At 49.1% G+C, this 17,914-nt stretch overlaps 1 protein-coding gene across 3 annotated transcripts in view; it reads left to right on the forward strand.

Moving 5' to 3' along the window:
• The first annotated feature begins 4,308 nt into the window (after window positions 1–4,308).
• ASIC4 (acid sensing ion channel subunit family member 4) overlaps window positions 4,309–17,914 on the forward strand; it is a 248,046-nt gene continuing 234,440 nt past the window's right edge. For 2 of the 3 annotated variants that reach the window (XR_013228195.1, XR_013228194.1), the window contains exon 1: window positions 4,309–4,995. Coding sequence is in view for 1 of the 3 variants with exons in the window: in XM_077320812.1 (XP_077176927.1) it covers window positions 4,354–4,995 (642 nt within the window). In the remaining 2 variants the exon portion in view is untranslated. The remainder of the gene's footprint in view (window positions 4,996–17,914) is intronic. The other variant, XM_077320812.1, reaches the window with a different exon arrangement.

The following is a 17,914-nucleotide window of genomic DNA, read 5'->3' on the forward strand; positions in this document are numbered from 1 at the left end:
TAAATGGAAGGCATTTGTTGGATGCTATTGCACAGCTGCGATAGGGAAATTGTGTAATTAAAAAAAAACACACACACCTTTGGATGCCCCCCTCTCCAACATCACAAGTGATATTCCACCTGGATTTAGTAAAATGCATTTTTAAACTTGTAGCTGCAGAATAAATACACCTGAGGAAACAGAATGGTGCATAAGGAGGGCACATTATCTGAAGTCAAGATTAAAGATTTACTGCTCTGAAAATCTGCAGTAAGCAGTGTGTGCAGAATGGGTCATGGTGTGTCTGAGGAACTGCTAAGGAAGGTGACACGGATGTGGTGGAAATCCCTACTACCTTCCTGTTGGCATTGCTTCTTTCCTGGGGACAGGGCGCTGAATTCCCCAGTGATGCACATGATGGAGTGTGATAGAATTAAATTTGGGATTATAATTTGCATGGATATGTAAACTCTTGGAATGTGTCAACTCTTGAAACAGTCCTTGTAACAAGGAAGCTGATGAGCTTATTCCCATAAATACTCCGCTTGCTAAGGGATGAGAGAAATGGCAACCATGCAGGAGCCATTCCCCAGTCTGAGGGCGCGATGGGGGCCTCTGCTCAAAGGAAGGTGAGGAAGTGCAAAGGTCAGTTGGGAATGTGTTTATGGCACTGGGATGGGGGCTGACCGGTCTGAAGATTCATTCTCTCCCTCAAGGGGGAGATCTCACACAAAGGGGCTGTCACATATGCCACAATCAGTTAATTGCAAAGGGAACACAACACAGTTCAGTCGATCAGTCGGGTGCAATGCCAAGGTGAACATTCATCCTGCAGCATCTTCTGGTGGAGCCTCCCGCCTCATCTGCCAGTGCCAATAGCTACTCTGCCGACACAGCACCTGGCTCTGCTCCAAGTGCAATGATACCGGATTATGAGCTGGCCGTTACAAACGAGCCAGTAATTATCATAATCTGGTAATTGAGAAAAATCTAATTATGCAAAGCTAATGGATTTAAAGCCTTGCTGAAGGTGGGGGAGATAGGGGAGGTGGATCTTGTTGAAGCTCAGCATGCATTGCTTTCCAGAGTCTCTGTCTGCTGGAGAAGTCTCATTCCCATTCATCCAGTTTTAGCATTTGCCAAGAGCGAAGGTATCTTGATCAGGTTGCGTAGAGGATGGTGGGGTATGCTCTGCTTTGAGGGTTCTTCATAAGAAGCAGCAGCTAAACAGTCACCCCTGACATTGAGGTTAAGGGGAGAGAGCAGCCACTCCCCAACCCCTTCCGGGGACATGGGCATAGGTGCAAGCCGTTAATGGGACGAGGATAGGAACAGCAGGAGATGGGATGCAGCTTTGGCCACTTTGGCAGTGGAGGCATGTGTAGACTCTTGGCACCTGTGGTTAGACAGTGACAGATATGTTTGGCATTCTGAATGATACCTTTGGCCTTTGCCCAGGTCTTCCTCTGTCTCATTTAGGATGAAGTCCCACAAGCAGTTAGTGGCATGCCAGTTGCAGTGGCAATTCCATGTGCAAAGCAGCCATCCCATATCAAACATCACAGACTCAGTTTTCTCATCCCCATAAATATTTGGACATGGTTCACAGGTTTATCTGCAAATTATTCAGTTTTTTAAGCTAAATTGTCACCAGTTGGCAGATATATACATGGGCTATACCTTTTCAGGTAGCAAACGGGTTGTATGATTAAATCCCCTTCCATATAAGGAACAAAAACAGAAACCTCACATAGACGACTAGCTGACAAAGGGGGAAGTCCTGACTTAGTATTCTCTGTGCCATGGGCTGTTGTTTTTATGGAAAATAATTTGGCCACATGAACCATTACTGGGTGTTTCAACTGATAAACCCCCGGCATAGATTTACCACCTCAGTGAGAACTAAGCCTCCTATATGAGATTAGATTCCCTCATAAGTCAGCTTACCTTGATCCTGGCAGAGAAGAAGAGTTAGTTTTTATACCCTGCCGAGTCTAAAGGAATCTCAGAGCTGCTTCCAATGGCCCTCTCTTCCTCTTCCCACAACAGACACCCTGTGAGGGAGTTGGGACTCAGGGAGTTCAGGGAGAACTGTCAGCAGCCCAAGGTCACCCAGCTGGCTTCATGTGGAGGGGTGTGGATTCAAGTCTAGCTCTGCAGATCAGAGTCTGCCGCTCTTAACCACTACACCACGCTGGCTTGAAGAAAGCACAGAATAGCCCACTCGGTGCTTCTCTCTTTCTGATTCTGAGTCCTTGGATTGGGTTAGTTCCTTTGGTCACTGCAACCGTGTCCCTCAGAGCCAGAGTTTTCCCAAATGGAATGCCCCCCACAGCTGTATACCCAATAGCCTCCTAGCAACATTAGGTGCCTATTAAGGGATGGTTTCCTAAGGACATTTGGGCTGAAAATGCCCTAATTACTTACTGAATCATGGTGGTCGTGATGGTAGGAGGTGTGTATTTGGGTATTTGCTTCAGTACTGCCCCTTCTTTCTCTCAGTGGGCAGTGAAAGCAGCTTCCATCATTCTCTCCTCCATGTTATCAGCACAACAACCTTGTGAGGTAGATTTAGCTGAGAGTGACTGGCCCAGGGTTCCCCAGCAAGCCTCCATGGGAAATAGGGCTTTGAACCTGGGTCTCTCAGATCCCAGTCTGACACTGTTAACTAATGCACTCTTCATTTTATGTGTACCCATACACCTGTAATTCTAAGCCCCTTATCTATAAGGTTGGCTACCTTATTTAATTATCAGTTGAAAGAAGTCTTTCTCAATGGAAGCAGTGTGCCAAATGCTGTCACGTCATCCTAAGACCCTCAGCCCTCAGGGCCTCGCCAGTCTTCCCATGGCCTAGCCACCCAGGGTGCCTGAGAGAGAGTTCAAGCAATTTGGTCTTTCCTCCAGTTACCTCAGTGTGCATGTTCTGGATAAGGTTTAAACACTTTATGAAAAGCTTTTAGCTGTTCCTTCCTGTCTCTCCTAGGAGACATTCCTTTACCCCCTGCCAGCTCCTAGTTCAGATCAATTACCCTTCCCCCATCGAGTGAGAGCTTGTTTGTTCATTCAATTATGGTATGTTTGGTTCACTGTAAAGCAAATCAAATATTCATATATTCTAGTTTCCTTTATAACATTTACATTCCGAGTAAGATTCCTTTTATACTATGATGTTGGCTTCCCTTTTAATCTGATGGTGTGAGATGAGTATGTTTATATTCCACCATTCCGCTATATTGACTAACTTTGCATACATCTTGGATCACCAGACAACTAAATGTCCTTAGCACTTTATTTCTTCTGGAGGCACCTAATCCTCCATGGGATTACCCTCAGGCTCCTCCTCTCACTGCCACCATGCTATAGAGAGTCTTTCTCACACTGTCCTCAGCTGCCTCGTCTGTGACTGTCAATCTGAAGAAAAAGGGAGTCGCCAAGAGGGATGGAAGGAATTTGTTCATCTCCAAAACTGAAGGGATGAGTCACTTCCCCTACTCTCAAGCTTGAAAGCTGATGCCTGCAACTGCCCTCATTTACTTACACCTGTGTTTAAACTTTCCCCGAGCTACATATCTGCCTTGGCAGAGCAGGCGTTTGCAATTCCAGGTGGCCTGTGCCTGGCAGCACCCTGGCTTGGGGGTCCAGTTTGGGCAGGCCTATAAGAAGCCTGAGTTTTAGAGAGATCAGTGCATCTGGGGGTGCTTTGAGACTCACCTTCAACACAGCAGCAGAAGCTATATTTGTAAAGCTACCCATGGTGATGTGTGGTGCGGAGTAGTTGTAGTCCTCCTTACAAGTCTGTGCAGCCCAGCTGCTTTCCTCTTGCCGTATGAATTGGAGGCCAGGCCTCTCTCCTTCCAGTTGTGATATTTCTTTTCAATCACATAACTCCAGACTGAAGGAATCATTCCCCGGTCCTCCGTTCCTCCTTGCCAGATGGGCTCCTCAAAGGCCTTGCTTCCCTCCAGTTGCTCATGCTAAGTGCTGAAGGGAGCCTAGGATGCCTCTGGCTAATTAGCAGTGAGCAGCCTCAGCTAGTGAGCGGAGACGGACTCAGCCTGTGGTCTTTGAAAGGCACTTGCCTCCCCCCACCTGGCAGCAGCTCTTCCGGGATGCGGCAGTGCTAATTGTCCGGCCTGAAAATGTTTACTATCTTGAGACTCCCAGGAGGGACCCAGATGAGGCAAGAGGCCAGGCTCCTCTCCCCGCCCGCCCCGTAGCTGTTCGTGCTGTGCTGTAAGCAATCCCCAGCAATAGATGGAGAGGGTCACTGAAGCACTGAGCAGCTCTCCAAACTCTGGATTTTGCTGAGGGCATACTGCGTGTCTGGAGGGGGCCTGTGGCTATTCCCTGTTTTCAAGAGGGCGCCCCAATTATGCCAGAGGCTACATGGCCTGGGGAGATGCCTTCCTGGCAGCACTTTTCCACACTGCCCGTGGCAGTCCAGCATGTGGAGGATTCTTCCTGTGCTGCCGATCCTTCCACTGTTGTCCCACCAGTGCTCAGCCTTGAGGAGTTTGCCAAAACTTCCACACTCCATGGCATCGGCCACATTTTCCAGCACGGACATTATACAGTCCGCCACTTGCTGTGGACCGTGGCCTTTCTGGGTTCTCTTGGCTTCCTCATCCACGTCTACACTGAACGGGTGGACTTCTACTTTCAGTACCCTCATGCCACGGCTTTGGAAGAAGAGAGCCTGCGCAACATGACCTTCCCAGCTGTAACCATCTGCAATCTCAATCGACTCCGCTTCTCCCAGCTCTCTGGCCATGACCTCTACTGGGCTGGAGAGTTCCTGGGCTTCCTGGATAGCAGCGATAATATTGCCGCACCAAACCATACAGACTCAGAAGTGCGGGAGATGCTGAGCAGGAAGCTGAAGGAGAGCAGAGAGGAAAGGAATCTGCCTTTTGACTTCAGGGAGCTCCATGAACGTGCTGGGCACCAAATGGACCAGATGCTGGTGGAGTGCAAGTTTGCCAACCGGTCGTGTAACGCCAGTGACTTCAAAACAGTGAGTCTGCATTCCAGTTATGCTTAGCACAGGGTTGTCTTCTGTAAATTAGCAATCCCCAACCTGTGGGCCGCGGACCACATGTGGTCCTTCGACTAATTGGAGGTGGGCCCCGAAGGACGCCTTCTCCCCTCCCCCCCGGACCTTTACTTCATCCCCCCCCCAGCCCTTTACAACACACTTCATTGTTGTGGCGTGTCTGTATCTTATTTTGAAGGGATGTTTAAACATTACCATAGCGATCAGAGAGCGTTAGGGCAGTGGTTGAGAGTAGAGGAGTAAACTACCCCCTCCCCACCGGGCCTCAGTAAAAGGCATTGAGTGGTCCCTGGCGTTGAGTGGTCCCTGGTGATAAAAAGGTTGGGGACCACTGCTGTAAATTACCGAAATGCCCCCTGGTTGTCATGGGAGGGGTGGCATGGGTTCACATCTTAGGCATATGTGAGCAGGACTGTTGGTGAAAGGCAGTGCCAAAGACCAAGATGTAACATTCATGCCAGGCAGGGTCCTATAAAATGGTAACACTTCTCCTGAGGACAGGTTTTGCTCTCACAGAAGGAGGTCACTTTCTTTGGTGCTTCTGTTCTTTTGCCTACCACCCTGTGTCCTTGTTTGTGTGTAGTTGCTCTTCAGCCTGAGGCTACCTGCTGGGATCAGGTGGTTTCCCCCATAATCATAGGCTGGTGAAGCACCGCACCTGACTCCTGACCTTCTGAGGAAATGTCTTTCTAGCATTCCTTTTGCATTGGGGATAATCACACAGAACGCACTACCACTGCCTGCCTACACCCGCCAGTCGGTCATTAAGATCCAGCACAGATATGGCTTCACAGTTTCAAATAACTAGCCAGCTTGGAGTAGTGGTTAGGAGCGCCAACTTCTAATCTGGTGAGCCAGGTTTGATTCCCCGCTCCCCCACATGCAGCCAGCTGGGTGACCTTGGGCTTGCCACACCCCTGATAAAACTGTTCTGACCAAGCAGTGATATCAGGGCTCTCTCAGCCTCACCCACCCCACAGGGTGTCTGTTGTGGGGAGAGGAAAGGGAAGGCAAATGTAAGCCACTTTGAGACTCCTTTGGGTAGAGAAAAAGCAGCATATAAGAAATAACTCCTCTTCCTCCTCCTTCTTGCATTTGGAGAGATCCTGCATCAGTTTTGCTCACTGCAGAGTGCAGCAATATTTGGTGGTGCATATTTTGCCCCTATTTGGGAAGAGACTGCAGCTCAGTGATACCAGCTTTTTGTTCAGGAGATCCTGAGCGCAGTCCTTGACCTCTCCCGCTAAAAGATCTCAGGTAGAAACCCTTGCTGTGAACGATTTTCTCTGCCTGAGACCACAGACACCCATTGCCATTCACATTGGATGGTACTACTGAGCTAGATGGATTTGGTATATGGCAGCTTTGTAGGTGCTCTTTGTCTAGAAAAGGTATCCATATTTTTCTGAGCAAGCACTGGACGTTTCCCATTTGGGCTAAAAGCAAACCAGAAAGACCAGCTTCAGTTAGGGAAATGAGATGGGGAAGGGAGGAGAAAGTCAAAATTCTCCCCCCCCCCCCCCCCGTTCCATGGCCTGATCTATAGTTGCTTGCTGAGGCTATATTACATTTCTGGTGATCTGATTATAGATTCCCTCAGAGTCACAGATAATTTAGTATTGAGAAGCCCTGGTTGCTTTGAGAGCTGATCACCACAGGCCAGAGCCCTGATTAACAAGGCTGCCAAGCAAACACAGAATGTGGAGGACCTTCTTGTCAGGGACCTGCATAGCATACAGGGCTGCCAACGCCAGGTGCAGAAATACCTGGAGATTTTGAGAGTGAAGCCTGGGGAAGACAAGGTTTGGGGAGCTGAAGGACGCCATACAGGGCATGACGCCATAGAATCCTCCCTCCAAAGCAGCCATTTTCTCCAGGGGAACTGATCTTTGCCGTCTGGTGATTGGTTTTTGTTTCAGGAGAATTCCAGGCCTCATCTGGAGGCTGGCAACCTTAATAACACTCTATATCATAGGCTATTTGAGAGAGGGAAGGGTGCTGTCTGTTGGGGGGGGGGCAACAAGCACTGGTGAGAGGAAAGGTGAAAGGAGAAGATCTGGCCCGGCAGGCAGCCAGTGCTTGCTGCAAAACAGCCGTTTAATTATCTCCGGTAGCAGAGCTACAAATGCTATTAGCAGTGCTAAGCTCTGCCAGCCCTACCACCCCATAGACTCCTGCTGATTAGCACTCCAGGTCAACTGGACACCACAACATGGATTAAGTGGCAGGGCTTTAAATGCCTAGCTTTGTCCATTCCACACATACCCTTTCGTTTTGGTTTTGGGATTTAGTACATACAGGCATACATTTAAACAGAACTTCTTGTCATTTTTTCTTCCATGGGATAAACCCAATTTCCGCTTACCTTACAATGCATTCATCAGATGGATTTACCAGTTATTTGAATGCTGCTATCAATTGTCTGCCTTGCTAATCCCACAAACTTTAGGCAGCCTTGTCTGCTTAACGCAAAAAAAAAAAGATGCAGCATAAGTAAATAGTTCTGTTCATAATTTTAGAGGAAAATTATTTTTAAAGAGCTGCAAAACTGTAGGGGTGGTGGGTTTATAACATTATAAACACCAGTCAATGACTGCTGTGCATCGACAGCTTTCTCTGATGCAAAGTGGCAGAACCAGTTTCTCTTGGGCTCCATTCTGCATATGAAATTGTACAACACAGGGAATGCACTTCTGCAATAATTCAGCCAATCAGACTATGTACTTATGAAAATATCGTAGGATTTGTGCATAGATTTATATGTTTGTGTTTAGTTGTGACACAAACTAACCACTGTGTTTACCTTGAGGTAATTGAAAGCTTGCCTTTCAGCAGCTGCCAGAGGTAATTCACAAGACAAAGAAGAGACAGTCTATTGGCAGGGGGATGGATATGATTCTGGAATGGGAAGATACCCTGGGACATTTCTACAGAAACAAACAGTGGTCATAAATGCTTAGAACTGGGAGTGATCTAAAGATTAGCCAAGAGCAGCCTCTTACCCCAAGACAGGATAACTCACATCTAAAGCAACCCGGAGAGATGCCCAGGGTGGTCGATTTCAAACTCTAGAAGGGCTCCTAAGCCTCTAAGAATTGAAAACAAGGAAGATTATGTTCATTGTTCACATTGTTCACTTTGTGGAGGAGGGTATGTTCCCTTCCCTGCAGCTCAGGGTCTGAAGCCAGCAACTGTATCTCCCTCCTTTCTGCTGGGCGTGGTGATGGTGAAGACGGCTTGCTGCCCACTCCTCAGGGCTTGCTTCCTGGTCCCCCTCATGGCCAGTCTCCCTGCTGGGCAAAAGAGGCAGCCGCTTTCGCTAGCTGAGGCTCAGAGCCCTCGTGGCTGGTGGCTGCCGAGTGCTCAGTGACTTGGAGCTGTGCACAGGAAGGCCCTTAATTCGGTGTGACGGCTCCACTCATTGCGATAATGAGAACAAAGTGAGGCTGCCGTGTGGCGCAGCGCACAGGTGTCAGGCGGCTGGGGCTCGTTGCACCGGAGCACTTCAGAGCGAAGCAGAAGCTATCTGTGTGGGGAGGGGGAGGGGGATTTTCAATCAGACGCTTAGCGATCAGCCAGACACCACGACGAGGGGATTGCACCAGCTGCAGTCTTTGCAGTGGGCCTTGCGATCGGATAGCTGGAAAGCTCAGCCTCACAGCCCTTGGCCCAGCCACCATGGCGTGGGGTCTTTGAGCACTGACAAATGGAAGTGCTGCCCTCCATCCTGGTGTAGGTTGGGTGCCGCAAACCACCTTCACACTGATCCCGATGGGCCCACCCAGCAGGTCGCCAGCCCGTTGCTACCAGATCCAAACAAAAGCACATGGGTTACAGATTGTCTTCTGGACAGAGCAGCTGAGAATGTTACCAGCTCACATGGAATACATATCAAGGGGGTCAGTCAGATGCACATGCAAACTCCTCATACCTTTAGGAAGAAATAATCATATGTTGTGTTACCAGGAGAAAAGACAGGGAGCAGGTGTATTTTCATTTTAAAACCCCTCCTCCTCTCTCCCCACCTCTCACCACACGATAGAGCACCTGTTAGGAGAGCAGCCCCCTCCCCACTGGCTTCTCACTGCAGCTGGCCCGGAGGGAGGAGGGCTCCCTGCTAGAACGGTGTGATAACCCTGAGGATAGAGCCCCACATTCTCCTCCTCCTCCTCCTCTGCCTCCTCTAAGTCAATGGGGCAAGGATTATGGGCCATAAAGCTGTTGATCAATGGATGCTGATGGGAATATTTCCGGTTAATAAAGCCAACACGTGGGGGGAGGAGGGGGGAGGAAGAGAAACAGTTCTGTCTCTCACACTTGGCCCAGTTTCACTAACAAGAAGAAGCAGGTGGGTCAGTGCCAGCAGGCACTGCAGGGTCAGCCCCCTCTGATGGGTAGCTAGATGGCAACTGTGTCCAGAATGAGGAGAGGCCACTGAGAAGGTTTAAGAACAAGGAGACCAACACCTGACCTTGTAGGCCAAAATAATGATTGTGCCTACTGGGCCCAGAGCGGATGCAGTTCTCAGCCAGGATCTCATGCCCATGGGACCTTTTTTGAAGCAGCATGGGCATCATGTTCCCGGTTTCAGCTGTAGCAAGCAAGCAGTTTGCCAGGGGGAAAGAAGACTGGTGTGGGAGGGAGATTGCCCACCTCTGCCATAAGGAAAACATTGGCCATTCTGTGTTGCGTGATGTGGTTGAGGGCTGAAGAACTGAGAGGAACTGATTGGCTTTGGAGGGCACAGTCTGTTCAGAAACAGTGATCCTAAAACAGCCTGTTTTGGCCCACACTCATTCCTCTTTTCGGTAATTGAAAGTATTTTTTTCAGTCTCCCCCAGCCTGCATCTTGCACAATTGCAATATCTTTTCTGATCCCAGAGGCCTAGGCTGGTCCTGCTATTCCTCAGCAGCTGCAAAAGCTCTGCTCTTAAAGTTCTTCCTTTATCCCCTGGGGAATGAGGGAGATGTACTTGCCCTAAATGTAGAGTCCTTGGAGTTATGTAAGATTAGGAGAGTGAGAAAAAGCCCATTTTTTTCTAGGGAGGCAGAATTCCCCTAAGCTAAGCTCCACTTCCCATTCATTAATCAGACAATACAAAACTCAATAATCATTTTTTTAAGTATGAAGAAAAATGAAAAGAGTTCCTATATAGATTTATGATGTGGCCTTATTTTGGAATACTATGGCCATTGTATCTCAGAAAGGAAATTGCAGAGCTAGAGCTGGAGAGGCTACCGAAAAGGGCAACCAAGATGATTAAGGAGCTGAAACATCTTTCCTATGAGGAAAGGCCAAAGAGTCTGGGACTTTTCAGTTTAGGAAAGAGAAGACTAACAGGACCCATGATAGAGGTGTATGAAATTATGCATGGGATAGAGAGAGTGGAGAGACCTTTTTCATCCTCTCCCAAAACACTAGAGCTTGAGGGCATCCAGTGAAGTACACTGCAGTAGATTCAGGTTGGACAAGCTAAAAGATGTCTTTACAAGGGTGATTAAATGTGGAATTTGATGCCAGAGGATATAGTGATGGTCACAGGCACAGACAGCATTATAAGGGGATTAGATAGATTCATGGAGGATAAGTCTAGCCATACTGATTAAAGGGAAGCTCCGTGTTCAGAGAAAGTAAACATCTGAATTCCAGTACCAGGAGGCAGCATCAGGAGAAGGTCTCGACCCCAACACACTGTTGTTAACCTGTTCTAAGTGTATTGGCTTCAGTGAACTTAAGAGGGGTTTAACCGTGCCAAGAATGGCGCAGTTAGAGTCTCTCTTCTAGGGCTTTTGCCAGAGTAGAGCCGATAAAAAAATTCAAAACCAGACGAGAGAACTTCCATTTAAAGCAGTGGTTCTCAACCTTCCTTATGCCACAACCCTTTAATACAGTTCAGATTAGCACTTCCAGTATCCAGTGAGTGTCCTGCAGGAGCCAGCCTTTCTCCAAACTATGCTGAGGTCCAAATAAATATATACATCTGTGCTCTGGAGGAGCAAGTTGGATTTCGTTCAGCCATTAGGGAGCTGGGGGTGAATGGATGAGCATCCAAGGTGTGGCTGTAGCATCCACAGCCCGTAGTTGCAGGCCTGATAGCAAAGCAGGGGGAGGCTGATTGAAGGGAGTTACTTGAAGAGGGTGTTCTCTCAGCAGGCTGGTTATAATCAGTACCTTGGAGTTGTTGGCAGAGTTGACACCTCTGGGGTATATCCAGGCCCACTCTACCTAACAACCTTGGTGTGCAGTTAAAGCCCCTGAGCCACTGATGACCCAGAGATTGTTCCCCTCCCGCCTTTCTCCAACATCCTACCAATGAGCAGGAAAGAAGTTGGGTGGCATTCACAAACCCTCGGCAATCCCAACACAATCTTGTGAAGAGCCACTTAAGAGGCATCTTAGGGAGCTGTGATTCAGGCAATTGCAGCCTCATCTCCCTGAGAGAGCCAACGCTACACCCAGCTCTAATGATGCCAGCCCGGCCCAGACGGCAGCAGAATTGCTCGTCCACCCACCCCCTTCAACATGCCAGCCAGTCCGCCCGCCCGCCCGATCTCAAGCCCCATGTAATTGATTCTGCAATCCCCGAGGCACTTGAGAGGGGAAGGTGGGAGATAGGCACGACTCAGTGAGCTCTCTCAGCAGGAGGCTGCAAAGAAGAACATTTGTTATATGTGTATGCGTGGGGGGGAGGTTAATGGTTTGCTTGGGTTGCGGAGGACGGGGGAGGGAGCTGTCGGAGTGGTGAACTTTTATAGTGGCTTTTCTTCAGTTTGGCTCCTTGCAGGTTGCCACTGTGCATCACTACCAAGTCATGACCAAGGAGGACCCAGTTCACTTGGAGCAAGAGCTACGATGTTGCAGCCGCCCAATGGCTCATGGAGAAAATGACACGGGCACTAGGGTTGCCAGATCCAAGCTGGGAATCTCCTGATAGAGCCTGGAGAGGACCTCAGTGGGGTACAATGCCACAGAGCCCACCCTGTGAAGCAGCCATGTTCTCCAGGGGAACTGATTGTTGTAGTCTAAAGATGAGCTGTCAAATCAGGGGATCCCCAGGCCCCCCTTGGAGGCTGGCATCCCTTATGTGCACAAATCTCAGCCACCACTCTTGTGCAGGCAGCTACAAATCCCCAAACAAGCCCTTTGTGGCTTCCAACCAGGCCCTCTTCCCTGCAGCCAGGAAATAATAGCAGGCACTGCAAACAGTGGGCCACGGTTAACCTGTCGTACCTCCCCCAGGCCACACACTCTCTTAGCTGGCTGGCTGGTTTGCACGAGGAAACGAGCTATTTGCTGTGCAGGCAGTCTTTTTCTGCTTGCGAGATGCAGGCGTTTTGCATGGCGACAAATGTCCCAATGGAAGGCAACCAGGGGCAGGATGCTGCCTACAGGGGAAGGGGGTGGTCCTTTTGGTCCTCTATAATGGCTGGGCTCAGACTTGGCCTAGAAGATGGGCTTTGTGAGGAAATATTCAATGTGGGCCAGCTGGGGCTGTACATCCATAGGTGTCATTAGTAAGGTTGGCAGCTCTGGGTTGGGAAATACCTGCAGGCTTTGGGGAGTGGAGCTGGGTGGGAGCGGGCAGGATTTGGGGTGGGACCTCAGTGGAGTAGGATGCGATGGAGTCCACCTCCAAAGCAGCCATTTTCTCCATGGGAATTGATCTCTTTAGTCTGGAGATGGGGATACTTCCAGGGGATTCCCCAGGTCACACCTGGAGGCTGGCATCCCTAAATCCACCCTCCAAAGCAGCCATTTTGTCCGTGGAACTCATCTTGTTCATCTGGAGAGCATTAGGCAGGGAGGCACAGAAGGATACTTCTCAAGAGCAGTGCACAGTCCCATTCATAGAGAGTCTGGACTGCTCCCAACTTGCCACTAGATCTTCTCCAGTGCCTGTCCAGGAAATGGCAGGTAACGACCAGGTTATTTTTAGCAGCCTCCCTGCTGTGTGTTGCAGCTGTTCCTTTCATCCAGATGAACAGATTTCCCTCAGTTTCACATCCCAGTGAGACACAAGACTAATCTCCCCGAAATTAACCTTTCCTGCTTCCCAGAATATCTGTCCCCTGGGCTGGGCCATTTGGGAACAGGGACTAATCTCCTGGTAATGAGCCAGAACTAGAGCCGACTGTCACCATATTTGTCGGGGCATGCCTGACAGCTTCACCCATGCCAGGGCAGCTATTACCGTGACCGCCCCCCGCCCCAGAGGAGAGCTGCCAGCTGTGCAGGGGTGACACAAGGCCTTCCCAAATCCTGAATGGATGGGGACTTTGAGGCAAAAGGCACTATGTGGCGTGCAGGGGAGGGGGGGGGGATGCTCCCAGGCTAGAATGATTTTTATCCAGCACGGTCCCCGACTTCCTACAGTGCTGGAGTAAGGAGGACTGAAATGAAAGGACTGAAGCCCCTTGGCTAACTCAGTGTGACTGTAGTTTAGAAGCGAAAGGCTTCGTTTCCTCTCCAGCTCTTGTCCACTGAGGCTAGTCATTGACGTGCCAGCCATTGGGCCAGTCTGGGCCCTCCAGGCCTCTGACAAAGCATCCAGCCACCCTTGCGACCACGTGGCTACCTCTGGGACCAAGAGAAATGTGCTTCCAGCGCTGTTCTGCGGACTGATACCCCAGCCCTCCTCCCACGGTAGGACCAGGCCAGGGTGTGTCAGACACGAGCACCGTTTTAAGGGAAGCCGCTTGTGAATAACTGTCTACCTCGTCTCTGTTCCCTGAATGGTGCCACGGCTCCCTCACACACTCACCACCAGCGCCTTCTGCTGCCCCTACAGGGCCTGTTTGCCTCTCCCTTCGCAGTCGTCTTTCCTCATCCTCTCGCTAACAGCACTGGATGGCAGTGTGGCGATTTGGATGTGCCTGTCGAGCCTGCTTCCACTGACTCTCTCTCACCTCAATGAAATACATTCCCCCCCCCCCTTTAATTGGAGGCAGAAGGTTAACAATGGGAGCCAGTGCTAATTTGGTAGATGGAGATAATGGATGTCGGACCACGACTGGCGTTCCCACCGCCAGCCCTGTCACAGCACTAGCAATTTGTTGGGCCCGGGCACAGACCAGTACGATGGCACTAGTCTAAACTCATGATGATTTGATTTTCGCAAACAAGACCTCGGAAAATTGAACTCGCCTGGCTCATGATCACCATTTTCTCTTGAGTCAAGCGCAGCAGGAGAGCCCACTGATGAATTACTTGCCGTTTACGGTAAGCGGTATTTTGAGAAGTTTTGTATCTGTGTAGTTGGTGGCACTCAGGTGAGTGACTGGCCAAGTAGTCATTACTGGCACTTAATTGTTTACTGGTGCAATTAATGTAACCCCTACAGTGTTATTTCAGGCAGGTCATGCATCATTTACAGTCATCTGCATTTTGGGTGCATGGGCTGCCTTAGTGCCTGTACAGCCTGTAGCCGTCATCTCATCCTGAGAGCATACCAGATTGCACTATGGCTCACAAGTTGCATTGCAAGAAACCGCAAACTTTGCAATCCAGTTTAGAATATTCGAGTAACATGACTGTGCTCAGTACTGAGAGTCGGGCAGGTGAAACGGGCACAGCTGGAATGCTAGAGAGAGTAAGAAGCCATGCCTCTCCCACTGCCCCAGAATCAGGACAAACAAGGAAATCCCCTATTCTGTAAGTTAATTTTTCATTGGGCGGGCTAGATGGACAGTGAATGGGATTGGAGTAGGGACAGACATGGGAAAGCAATGCAAGAACAGGCACGCAGAAAACACTCATAGTTCAGTTTTATGACAATTTTGACTGAGTGGTAAAAAGCAAACTTTTTTGAGTATTTTTTGAGTATTTGAGTATTTGAGGATTGTAATTTGTAAGTAAACTCCAACTCAGACAAAGGAGTGTTCATGCATCGTTGCTCAATGCTGCTGCAAAAAGTCTGATAAGGTCTGTTTACAGTGAGCATATGAAGACATGAAGTTCCCTTATATGGAGTCAGACCATTTTGCTCAGTATTTTGCTACTTTAGCTCTTCAGGGTCTCCCTGCCAAAGAAAGGTCTTCCTGTCTGAGAGATTTGGCCTGTGAATGTCACCATCCAGAAAATGGATGCTATTTTGGAACCGTGGTCTTTTGGACAGGTTTCCTTTCCAGATATGCATACTGCCCAGATCCCTGACCTGGTGGAACAAGCTCTCGGAAGAGCTGAGGGCCCTGCAGGAGTTTTCACAGTTCCACAGGGCCTGTAAGACGGAGCTCTTCCGCCAGGTCTTTGGTTGAGGCCAGGGTGCGGAAGATCTAGGGGTCTCTCCATATTTGAGAACATACATGAAAACAACTGATATCTGGAATAATCGGCACCCTGGGAGTTCCACCCTGAGGCGCTGGGGGAGAGGGAAGAAATTGGGTTATTATTTTATTTCTCGCTGTCGGAGTATGTTGGGGCTTTTAATGCTTTTATCTTCTTGGTAGTTTCTTTTTTTTTTAATGCAGTATCCCACCGCGAGATGATTCTACAATAGTGGTGGTAATAAATCAAACAAACAAATAAATAATAAATCAATCTTATCTCTCATGATGGTGTCAGATTAAGGAGATAGATCTTTCAGAGACCAAAGCTTGAATGAGTTCTATGTGCTCTTTATAGCCTCAGCTCCAAAGTGAGCTTCTTCTTCCTGTAAAGCTTCCATTTGCACAAGGGCCCATTGAAAACCATCAATCCTGCACAAACAGAAGTTTAGGCGGAAAGGAAGCGTGGGGTGTAGCAGAGGAGACTATCTAACATCCATAGACCAGCTATTGCTCCACCCAGCAGCATGTGTTTTAATACTTATGTCTCACATTTCTGCCCCAAAAAGGGATTCAGAGGAATTCACAACAAAAACAAAAACACACAGCAACTTCTGTGTGTAGAAGTGGAGCCTGACCCTCGGATGCGGTTGTGCTTCCTTTCCTACTGCACCAGCTGCGGTTCTTGCTGGTTCTCTGCTTTGCTGGAAGACGAAGAGGCAAGGATAGATTTTTGCACTGTGATCACAGGATCTGATATCTCGACCTTTTTTATCTAAGACTTATAGAGGAGCAGCAATGATTTATTAATAGCACCTGCTGCATTCTCTGTGTGTTTGTGTGTTTGTGGGGAGGACAACCAGTGAAAGGGGGAGAGAGAGAGAGAGAGAGAGAGGCCCATGTTTCTAGGTTCAAAGGAAGCACCCTGCTTTAAAAAAAAATTGTTAATGAGATGCCTAAGAGACTAATATGTGAACCAGAAAGTTCATGGATCAGATGTTGTATCTGCCAAAAATCCTTTCACTTACGTTAGGCAATCTACTCCCCCACCACCACCACCACCACATACAAACACATCGTGTAACATGACAATAACAGTGCAGCTGATCTTCTATAGAGGGTTGGGGTAAGGACGATTGAGATCATGGCTTGGATCCAACCAGTTTTTTCATTCAGTCTTACCCAGCTACCCTCCCTTGGCCCACATGGCTTCAGCAATGAGCAGGTCCAATGCTTGTTAGAATAGCCTTTTTTTGGTGGTCACCCCTCTATTCTTTTTTTACCGGCATAAAAGGTGGTTGTGTTCAATTCAATGCATGGGAAGAGCTTTGTATGCACAGAAGGTGCTAATTCGTGGTGGAGTTATGATGATAACACTACTGTTTTGGTTCTACTAGCCAAGAATAACTTTTCCTAACAGGTGCCACAAACCCAATAGACAAAGGAGCTCACAACTACCACCGTGGTATATGTTACAGTCAATGTTCCTCTGACTAACCCTGGGAAGAGCTGACCCTATCCTTCATGCCACTCAGGAAAATAATGGTTGCCAAATATCATGGCATTTATTCACTGCTTTCCCAGATCCTTTTCTTGGCTTTCCCACAGCCGCCCAGCCAGCCAGCCAGCCAGCCTCCCTCCCTCCCTCCCTCCCTCCCTTCCTTCCTAGCAGAGAGGAACTTGACTTTCTTCCTCAGTTTCAGCCTCAGCAAACATGGCATGCTCCTGTCTGATGCCTCTCCTTTATGGCCAAATATGTATTCCCCTAGAAAAGAACGGCTTGTTCTCTTCTACTGGCATCCGAAGCTACTCTCTCATGGGAGTCAGTGGGCATCTTCCTACTAGCTACCCTTTGGGCATGAGAGCAGGTGGTACACAAAGCAAACTGGCAGGTGGGTTTGGATTCTGTTCTGGTTCTAACAGTGCCTTGGGAGCCTGGCCTTGCTTGGTCAATCCGTGTGCTCTGAGTCCCTGGCTGAAGAAAACCATCCCCTTCCGCAAGCATACTGAGATATGGCAGCAGGGAGAGATCCAATGTGACCTGCTCTGGGCCAGCCCACCAGACTCAGCAGCCTTCCAGCCAGACTGTTGCTGAGCCCTGAGCCGGGGGTGGCCTTGGCACCTACTTCAGGCATCTTAGCCAACAGTAAGAAGAAGCCACTGGCCAGTTGGCGCACAGTCTTAACAGCCTGTAGAGGGAAGTTGCCTTCCACAGGGCTGGACAGAGGAGAGGCTCCTGGTGAGACCGGGCCAGAGCCTTGCACTCTCTGCTCATCATATTTATTTATGAATTAGCTCCATTTCCTGGTGGCTGTGGCGGGTGTGCTTGCAGGGGAGGCTGTCATTCATGGCTTGCACACGGGCGAGGGGGCTGGCGGAGCAGGCAGGGTATGCACTGAGCAATCCCATTTATAATTGCAGGGATTGCTGCGAGGGGAGTATGGCCTGTCATTAGAGCAGCACTGCCAGGCCATCAATAACCCACTCCCTGGGCTCACAGCACAGCCAACTTATTATTTACGCTAACGTGTTTTGTGCCAGTGACTGCTTGAGTGCCAGCACTGCTGCCCAAAGCTGGTGTTTATCGCAAACAGCTGGCTCTAGCCCCATTGGCATT

Source organism: Paroedura picta, chromosome 2, assembly GCF_049243985.1.
Source record: "Paroedura picta isolate Pp20150507F chromosome 2, Ppicta_v3.0, whole genome shotgun sequence".
Taxonomy (NCBI): domain Eukaryota; kingdom Metazoa; phylum Chordata; class Lepidosauria; order Squamata; family Gekkonidae; genus Paroedura; species Paroedura picta.